The 9,104-nt window shown below is 57.0% G+C and overlaps 1 protein-coding gene across 1 annotated transcript; it reads left to right on the top strand.

Moving 5' to 3' along the window:
- Positions 1 to 2,522: 2,522 nt before the first annotated feature.
- Positions 2,523 to 5,241, top strand: TESC (tescalcin). Its single transcript, XM_009995684.1, has 8 exons — positions 2,523 to 2,592; positions 2,760 to 2,829; positions 3,805 to 3,885; positions 4,126 to 4,265; positions 4,366 to 4,427; positions 4,498 to 4,605; positions 4,993 to 5,040; positions 5,164 to 5,241. Exons 1-8 carry the CDS (start codon positions 2,523 to 2,525, stop codon positions 5,239 to 5,241), a joined length of 657 nt encoding a protein of 218 aa, XP_009993986.1.
- The last annotated feature ends 3,863 nt before the right edge of the window (positions 5,242 to 9,104 follow it).

Below are 9,104 nucleotides of genomic sequence, written 5' to 3'. Positions count from 1 at the left end.
ATCCATCAGCCCCAGGGAAGGGTTGACAGAAGGTAGCACCCCCAAAAAAAAGGTCTCCTGAGCCCCCTGGGTCAGGGCAGGCTGGGTGTGATGACCCCAGCATGGGGCACTTGCCTTCTGCTGCTCCCCCCCAAGCTGCAGGGCTTTCCCCCCCCCCACCACGCTGCAGCTCCTGCTGGGAAAACCCAGGGAATGCCAGTGTTCCTGCAGCCCTGCTGCTGTGGTACAACCTCATCCCAGCCACCCCCGGGCCCTGGGGAGCAGCAGGGACAGGGCAGAGCTCCCAGGGGGTGCCCAGGGCACAGTCCTTTGCCTGCTCCCCCCGGTGCTTCAAGCCCCAAAAGCCACAGGGGCACCCACAGCCCCACCGTGAAGCTGCAGCAGAGGCATCTGCCTGATGCTGAAGTGGCTTTTCCCGGGATGATGAGACCTTTTCCTGCACCCAGGCTGGTCCACGGAGGTGAAACACAGGGGAGGGGCAGCACAGATGCTGAGCCCCCCCATTGCTGCATCCCTTCCCCAGGGGCTGCTCAAGCAGCAGAAACTGCTCCAGGCTGGGAACCAGCAAACCCAGCAGCCTTGGGTTTAAATACCAGTTATGTTTTTCCCCTGCTTGAACACAGCCCTGCAGCACCAGAGCCCTGAAGCTGCTCCTCAGCACCACCAAGCTCTGCTGCCCTTCAGCCAGTCCTTCTCACAGCAAAGCCTTTTAGCCCTGTGGGGAGGTGCAGCTTCATTTTCTGGAAGGCAGCCCGAGCTCTGCTGCCCTTCACAGCACCCACATGGTCCTGGGAGCCCTGCCTGCACCCCAGCTTGGGGGGGAGACCTGGGCTTGGGGAGAGGAGGAGGAAAACCCCCTCCTTGCAGCTGTGGGTTGGATGGGGAGCAGGGCTGGACCAGCCATGATCATCCCTCCAGTGACCCCAGGGGGGTGTTTTTTTTGTGATGTCAGTGGCTGGGATGTTTTTTTTCTTCTGAGAGATCAAAGATGTTGGTGTGGGACCAAGTCCCAGCTGCTGAGGGCCTGGTGGGCCAGTTGGTCCCATGGGGACAGTGGTGGTGGCAGGGGAAGAAAGCAAAAGGTCACTTCTCTGTGGCCAAAATTGGAAAGCAAAGTCCAGAGAAAGTTTATGTGTGTGTGGGGAGAGCAGCAAGGAGGGGTTGGGAGGGGAAAAAAAACCCCATCCGTGGGTGAACTGGTGGTGCCTGAGCCCCCGTGCAGTCAGGGAACCCCCCAAAAAACAGGCCAAGGACCTTAAACGGCCTCATCCTCAAGGGGCTGGCACAGCCTGTGTGGGCAGGGGCTGGGGCAGGTCCAGAGCCTCAGCAACCAGCACGGGTGGGGTTTCCAGGCCTTTTCTAGAGCTCTGTGAAGCCTCAGCCTTCCTGATCGATAAGAGTTGCCATTTCAAGGCTGTCAAACACCAGTGAGAGCAGGAGCAAAGGACAGGACATCCCAGACATGGCAGAGGAGGGCTCAGCCAGGACCTCTTTGTCTTTCAGCCGCAGCATTTAACCATTTGCTGGTGAAATGGAAATGTCCCCCCCATGTGCAGCCCCCTCAGCAGTTCTGTAACTTGCTTTTCCCTTCCTGGGTGCCACCGGGCAAAGCCACTGGGCACGGGGACACCTGGTGCCTGGAGGTGCCACCAGCTCCTGCAGCTTGAGGCAAAAGCTGCTTCCCAGGCTCCTGGGCTGGGGCTGCTGCTGCTGTTTACATGAAAATCAGGTTCTAAGTGTCCTCAGGGGGTTGCAGGGCTTGGTTACAGTCTGGAGAGAATCCCTGGGTAAGAAAAAGATGAGCTGTGGTGTGGGACTGGGGAGGTGGGGAGAGATGCTGATGTCCCTCTGTGCCTGTGGGTCTCAGAGCAAGGCTGCTGGGCACCTCACTTGCAGCCCCTGCCCAGCCTGGTGCTCCAGGAGCATCCCTGGGGAGGCAGCTCCCACTCCCATGGTTGGGGATTCCCTGTGCCCAGGCTCGAGCAGCAGCAGCAGCTCTTCCAGAGCCCAGCTTTGCTTTTTTGGGTGAAGCATCTTCTCCCTTCCCATCCAGCCTTTCCTGGCTGCTGGCAGGACATGGGTGGCTGCTCCCAGCTTTGGGGAGAGTCTTGGTTTTTGGTGGTGTTGTTTTCTGACACCTAGCAGGGCTGAGGACAGGGGCACCTGGACCCCCCCAGCTGCAAGGGGAGATGTCCTGGGGCAGGAGGAGACGTGATGCTGGGGCCTGGCTCCTGCCCATGGGGCCAACAACCCCCAAGTTAAATGGTGAAGCCTGTTAGAAGGGTCTGTTACTGAGGAGCTGAAAGGGAGGGAGGTGGGATCCTGCCATGCTGTTCCATGTGGGGCCAAGGGGGGTTTTGCAGACTTGGGACTGGTGATAAACCAGCCCTTGGTGTCAACCCATCACCCCATCACCCCCTGTAGTGAGCAAGGCTGAGGCCACAGGGACCGAAGCAGAGAGATGGGCACATAGAGCCACCAAAGGAGAGCAGGGATGGGGACAACTGTGCCAAGCAGTGCCCATGGCCCTGCCCAGCTGCTGGCAGGGGGGTTGTGCAGGGACTGGTGGCATTCTGGCCTCTGTGGGACCAGGTAGGCTGCGGTGCTGACCCCAGGAAACAAAGCTTTGTGGCACATTTTGGTGCCCACCAGTCTCCCTGTACCCCTGGGCGGGACACGAGCTCTGCAGGTCGGTCCCAGGGGGTCCCCCAGGGAGCTCTCACCCCCTGTCCCCTCTCTCTTTTCCCCCCCCATTGCAGTCACCTCTGAGCAGATCGAGCACCTGCACCGGAGGTTCAAGCAGCTGAGCCGGGACCAGCTGACGATCCGGTAGGTAGGGAGCTGTCCCGGGGCCTGTCCTGCCCTGCTGGGGTGGCCAGAGCATCCCCCAGGGGGTGATGCCCTCCTGGGGGGGTGAGGGTGCCTCGTTGGGATGCCTGGCTCCCCGGGCTGGGAGGATGAGCATGTCCTTCCCAGTCATCCCACTGCCACGAGCTGGCTCTGCAGCGTGGAGGTGGAACAGTGGCCTGAGAGCAGGGGGGGGTCCTGCCCAGGACCCCGTTTTCCTCCAGCTTGAAAATCAGTTTTGGGGTGGGAAGGGAGAAGTCCTGACACAGAGGCAGCTGCCCTGGGTTTGGCAGCTGCCTTTTCCTCCTCCTCAGTGCTTGTGCAGACCATGGTGCAACCAAGCCATGGATCTGCTTCCTTGGGAAAGCTCAGGCATGGCTGAGAAGCTTCCCCAGCCACACGAGGAGGCAGCTCAGCTCTTCCACCCCTGGAGATCATGTCTTGGCTCATTTGCTCCACAAATGGGGTAGCAAAGGGCCAGCCCAGGCTCAGCCTGGTGTCTGAGCAGCACAACACGGGGCAGCAGGGAGAGCCTGTGGGACAGAGCAGGGCAGAGCAGGCCAAGAGGAGGGTGGATGGCAGAAGCTCCTTCCTCATTGAGCCCCATTCAGGACCTTATTCCTGGGAAAACACTCAAAAAAAACCCCAGGCAGCCTTTTGCAGGTTGAGCCATTCAAAGGGCTCCAGCATCAGCCCTGAGCTGCTGTGTCCCAGAGCTTCCCAAGGACCCCTTTGAGTAGGGAGGAAAATCCCCTGGAGCTGCAGCAGGCACAGACTGCTGGGGCAGCAGGGCTTTGCAGCCTGAACTGAGGCAAATCAGGGTTTTCATGCAAAACCTCATCTTGTATTTCATGTTTACTTTGAAAGAATGAGGTTGGAGCTTCTGCCCCAGCCCAGCAGTGACTCCCTCCACCGTGGCTCCCTCACACTTGGGGCTGTCTCTGTTTCCTTTTGCAGCAAAGAGAACTTTGACAGCATCCCTGACCTGGAGTTCAATCCAATTAGGGGGAAAATCGTCCATGCCTTTTTTGACAAGAGGTAAGAACCCCCCCCAGCACAGTGGGGAGGGGCAGGTTGATCCTTTGATAGCAGGACGTGACCGGGCAAAGATCCCCCTGAAGGCTGGGATGGAGTGAGGGGGGAGAAATAGACATTTCAGCTGAGTCATGGAGATCAAAACAGCCCTGAAGTTCTGCTGAGGGCCAGGCTGGGCTGTGTGCAGGCAGGGGTGGGTGGGGGGTCCTGGCTGCCTGTCACTGGGGGCTCTGCTCTGGGCAGGAACCTGCGGCAGGAGTCAGACGGGCTGGCGGACGAGATCAACTTCGAAGACTTCCTGACCATCATGTCCTACTTCAGACCCATCGAGATGAACATGGACGAGGAGCAGCTCGATCGTTTCCGGAAAGAGAAGCTCAAATGTGAGGCTTGTCCAAAGCTCCAGGCTGGGGAGGAGGGGGCAGAGGGACAAGGGGAACCAGCCCCACCTTGACCCCTCCGCGCTGCTCTCGCCCCTTCCAGTCCTTTTCCACATGTACGACTCGGACCACGATGGGAAGATCACAGTGCAGGAGTACAGAAATGTAACGTATGGTTCCTCCTGCCCCATCACCACTGAATTCTTGGCCCTGCCTTTGACCTGCTGCCTCACAGGTGGTGGAGGAACTGCTGTCAGGGAACCCCCACCTGGAGAAGGAGTCGGCGAGGTCCATCGCCGACGGGGCCATGATGGAGGCTGCCAGCATCTGTGTGGGACAAATGGTGGGAGCTGGTTCCTCGCTCTACAGCAGCACAGAGGTGCTGGGATGGTATCCAAAACAGGGCTGGAAGGTGTCCATCCTGCCCAGGACATCTCCTGTGGCCCAGGGCTGCTCTGGCAGGCAGCAGCTTTCAGGGTTATTTTGTTCTAAGAGCCCCAGGGGGAGAAGCAAACAAAGCACCATCCTCAGTGCCTGGGGCTTGTGAGAAAGGCAGCTGCTTGCAGCCATGGTGGTTCTGGGAAAGAATTCTGGGCTGGCCATGGGGTGTGGCGTGTGGGAGGCTTGTCCCATAGCCCCAGGGGACCCACCCCCTGGTGACCCAGTGCCCCAAGACCCCTGCCCCATGGCTGTGGGGCAGCTGTAATGTTTTCTCTCTCGCTGCGCCCAGGGGCCGGACCAGGTGTATGAGGGCATCACCTTTGAAGACTTCCTTAAGGTTGGTGGCATCTCTGCTGGTCCCCTCCAGGAGGAGGACACCGAGTGGTCCCAGGGACGTGGGTGTTGGGGCGTGGGCCCCGAGCTTGAGCCCCCAGCCCCAGTCACCCCCTTCCCCTTGCAGATGTGGCAGGGGATCGACATCGAAACCAAGATGCACGTTCGCTTCCTCAACATGGAGACCATTGCAAACTGCTACTGAGCTCCACTCCCCCCTGGGAGCCAGAGGAGGAGGAGGAGGAAGAGGAGAAGGAAGAGGAAGAGGACTCTGCAGCAGCTCCATGTTCCTGGCACCAAGCACTTGGTGCCCGCCTGCGTGCCTGTACCCCTAGCGGGGCTGCCTTCTGCTCTCTAGAAACATTTAAGAGGCTTTTATCTGTAATAAAAGGTATTTCTCTTTTTACTCCTTGCTGAGCAATACTCAGCCCAGCCAGCACCTGGGGCTGGCAGGGTGTCTCCCTGTGCAGAAAGCCTCTGCACATCCTGGTCCTCCCTTAATCTGGACTGTTGAGGCTCTGCCATGTGCAGCTCTGGGGAAGGAGCTGCCCCCTCTGTGCTGTGAGCCCCCAGTTCCCATCCCATGGGAACCATATGCAGCCAGGGATGGGGATGCTGAGGGGCAGGAGGTGACTACTCAGCACCCACCCACCCTGTCCTCCTCTGCAGCCCAGCAGAAGCTCAAGCCAGCAGAGGTGGCAGCAGCAAGAGGAACGACCCCAAACCCACCCCAAAGCAGCCACCTGGGCTGGAGCCAGGCAGCAGGGATGGGGACGTGGGCTCCTGGCAGCCAGGTGGCTTCCACCCCCACGTGTTCCTGCAAGAACAAGGCACCAGAGATAAGGGTTTGTTTCCTGGCATTAATAACTGGATGGCTGGAGGCAGATTTCTGTCTCTAAGGCAGCCCAAGCTAGAAGGGAAAGGCAAAATAACAGTGGTTATTTTTAGAAAAATGGAGCCAGGCAGCAGGGATGGGGACGTGGGCTCCTGGCAGCCAGGTGGCTTCCACCCCCACGTGTTCCTGCAAGAACAAGGCACCAGAGATAAGGGTTTGTTTCCTGGCATTAATAACTGGATGGCTGGAGGCAGATTTCTGTCTCTAAGGCAGCCCAAGCTGGGAGAGAAAGGCAAAAAAACAGTGGTTATTTTTAGAAAAACTGGAAAGATTTGTTTGTTTTATGAAAAAAACAACAAAACAACCACCAGCTTTCCCTGGTGACATGTAGGTTTGATGGAAAAATTGCCCCCACGACAGCCAGGAACCAGCAGCAAAGGCTGAAAGGAGTGATGGGGACCCAGCCCCCCCACCCCCAGTGGGCAGGGAGCACCCACCCCTGCAGCTCAGGGTACAGGGATTGTCCCTCCTGCCCCCACCAGCAGGGGGTTCCTGCAGGGCCTGGAGAGGAAGGGGGAGCCGAGATGAGGTCCCTGCTCAGGTCCCTGCTGGGTCTGATCCCTTCCCACAGCCCCACGCCTTGGGGATGTCACCCCAGCCTGTCACCCCAGCCTGTCACCAAGCTGCAGGGACAGCGCTGTCACCAACCCCGGGGTTGGCATGTGGGGCTCAGCTGGGGCTGGGCAGTGGGTGGCAAGGGGGCTTCCAGGTCCTGAGGGTCTCCTGATGCTGTCAGAGGTCTGAGATCCTTCAGTCTTGGTCTGCTTTCTCCTGCAGACACCTAAATCATCTGGGCTCAGCACCAGCTGGTGCAGAGGGGCAGAGCATGACCTCCTGGCTGAGACTGAACCTCCTCCTGAACCTCCTCATCCTCCTCCCTGGGCCAGACCCTCAGTGCTCTCTTCCCTCCTCACACACAACATCCAGCTTCTCCCCAAAGCCCCAGGTTTGAGAAGCAGACACAAGCTCCTTCCCCTCTCTTCTCCCAGGAACTACCCCACAGACACTGCAGACCTGTCCTGCTCCCAGACCAGCTGCAGGCTCCAGGCCACCTGCCCCTGCTGCCAGCAGCTGTCCTGTGGGTCCAAGAGGTGCTTTTTTCCCCTCCATGAATGGTCCAGCAGAATGTCCCCTTCCCAGCAGAGCCCTTGCTGGGGGTGCTGCAGCTGGTTGACATAAGATCATAGAATCCCAGACTGGATAGGGTGGGAAAGGACCTTCAAGATCATCAGTCCCAACCCCCTGCATGGGCACATGGGACCCACAACACTGGTCCAATGTGTCCTGACTGCAGCTCCTCACCTTGAAGCCCTGCCCCCAGCCCCAGGCACCACCCAGTGCAGAAGAGCTGCCCCCTCCTTGAGTAACAACCTCTGGGATACAACAGGGGGCTGCTGAGACAGGAGTCCACCTTTGCCCATACCTACCACAAACTGGTAGCACTGATGTCCCAGGGAGTCCCCAGATGGGAAAGCCAAAGGTGGTATCTATCTCCAGTAAGACTGGATGGTGACTCCAGTTCTTGCTCTTGGAATTACTAGGGAAGAGGCTCCATTTAAATGTCAACTAAGCCTGGTGAAGATGTGAACAGTCCCCATTTGCTACACTCCAGCACCCACAGCAGCACAGTTTTAATGACAACCCAGTGAAGAAGGACAACATCCCTCTTGAGAAACAAAAATTCAACTCTACAACAGCCCAAGTGCCCTCATTTGCATAATGAATGGTCATTAAATACATAAATAAACTTCTGCTCTAGTAAAATATTCCTGAATGGATGTCAGTGATGGGAAAAACAGACCAAAAGGATCACCTGCCAATCAGAATCTCAGAATGGTTTGGGTTGGAAAGGACCTTAAAAATCATCTAGTCCCATGGGCATGGGCAGGGACACCTCCCACCAGACCAGGTTGCTCCAAGCCCCAACCAAGGAGCTGCATCCAGACCATGACTCCACAAAATGGTGGCTGTGGGGACAGAGCATTTCCTTCTCCACTGGAGGTGATGCCTCCAAGTACCTGGATGGTTTGATGTTTGATCCCCAATGATTTGGTCTTCTCTGCACAAGCAGGCAAACCCCTTCTAGAAATGCTGCAAAACATCCACCTTCCAGCAGCTCAGTGCCTGCCACACTCCAGGAGTAATCCAGAGGCAGCCTGACCTCAGGCAGTAGAGAAGGAGAGGGAAGTGTGGAGGTGGGAAGTGTGGAGGTGGACTCCAAGAAAAGGGCACAAGACAAACTTATCTACCACTTGCAGCTGGGAGATGAATAAAGAACAAAGCTGTTCTGAGATAATGAGATAAGGAGAGTCAAAGCCAGGACAAGCCCAGGGTGCATTGAAACTGGGCAGCAGGTCACAGCATGGAAGGAAAGAGAACCATGAGGGCAGCTCTCTCTGTTCAGAAGACACAGAGACCCAGCAGCAACCCACAAAAATCATTTGTGCTACAGAAACTACTATTTATTTGACAGGTCACAGCTAAGCTCTTGTCCAAACTTTGTATCCATGACACTTCTTGCTCTTCCAGGAAGGAGGAAAGGGAGCTGGCTTCCCAGAAAGGAAAAAAAAAATAAAAGACCAAAGCTTTATGAAAGACACAATGTATTGGTCATACAGACTAACTTGGCCTCTTTGTGCTTCTTGTGTCAGCCCATCATGAAGAAAAAGCTGTTAAAAACCAACCACACACACAAATCCCAGAATCCCAGGCTAGTTTGGGTGGGAAGGACCTTAAAGATAGATCATCTAGTTCCAACCCCCCTGCATGGGCAGGGACACCTCCCACCAGCCCAGGTTGCTCCAAGCCCCATCCAACCTGCCCTTCAACACTGCCAGGGATGGGGCAGCCACAGCTTCCCTGGGCAACCTGGGCCAGGCTCTCACCACCCTCCCAGGGAAGAATGAAGGTTGGCTTTGGGGTCATGGAAAAACCACCCCAAGCCAAAACCAAGCTGTGAAATCCATCTCTCTCCAGGCAGGAGGAAGGCTCCAAGCTCTCCAGGGCTGTCTGGGTGGCTGAAGTTACAGTCCAGCCACATCTCCTGCACCCCCCAGGGTGTACTTGTAATGGATTCCATGAAGCCAGTAAAAAGGTGTTAAAACTTAACCTCAATTTAAACTTTGTTTACATGGCTTGGGCACCAGGAAGTTTGCAAGGGTAAACCACAACCA

Source organism: Chaetura pelagica, unplaced genomic scaffold, assembly GCF_000747805.2.
Source record: "Chaetura pelagica isolate M959 unplaced genomic scaffold, ChaPel_1.0 scaffold254, whole genome shotgun sequence".
NCBI lineage: Eukaryota > Metazoa > Chordata > Aves > Apodiformes > Apodidae > Chaetura > Chaetura pelagica.
Note: the sequence above shows the minus strand (reverse complement) of the source record. Positions and strands in the feature narration are given on the sequence as shown.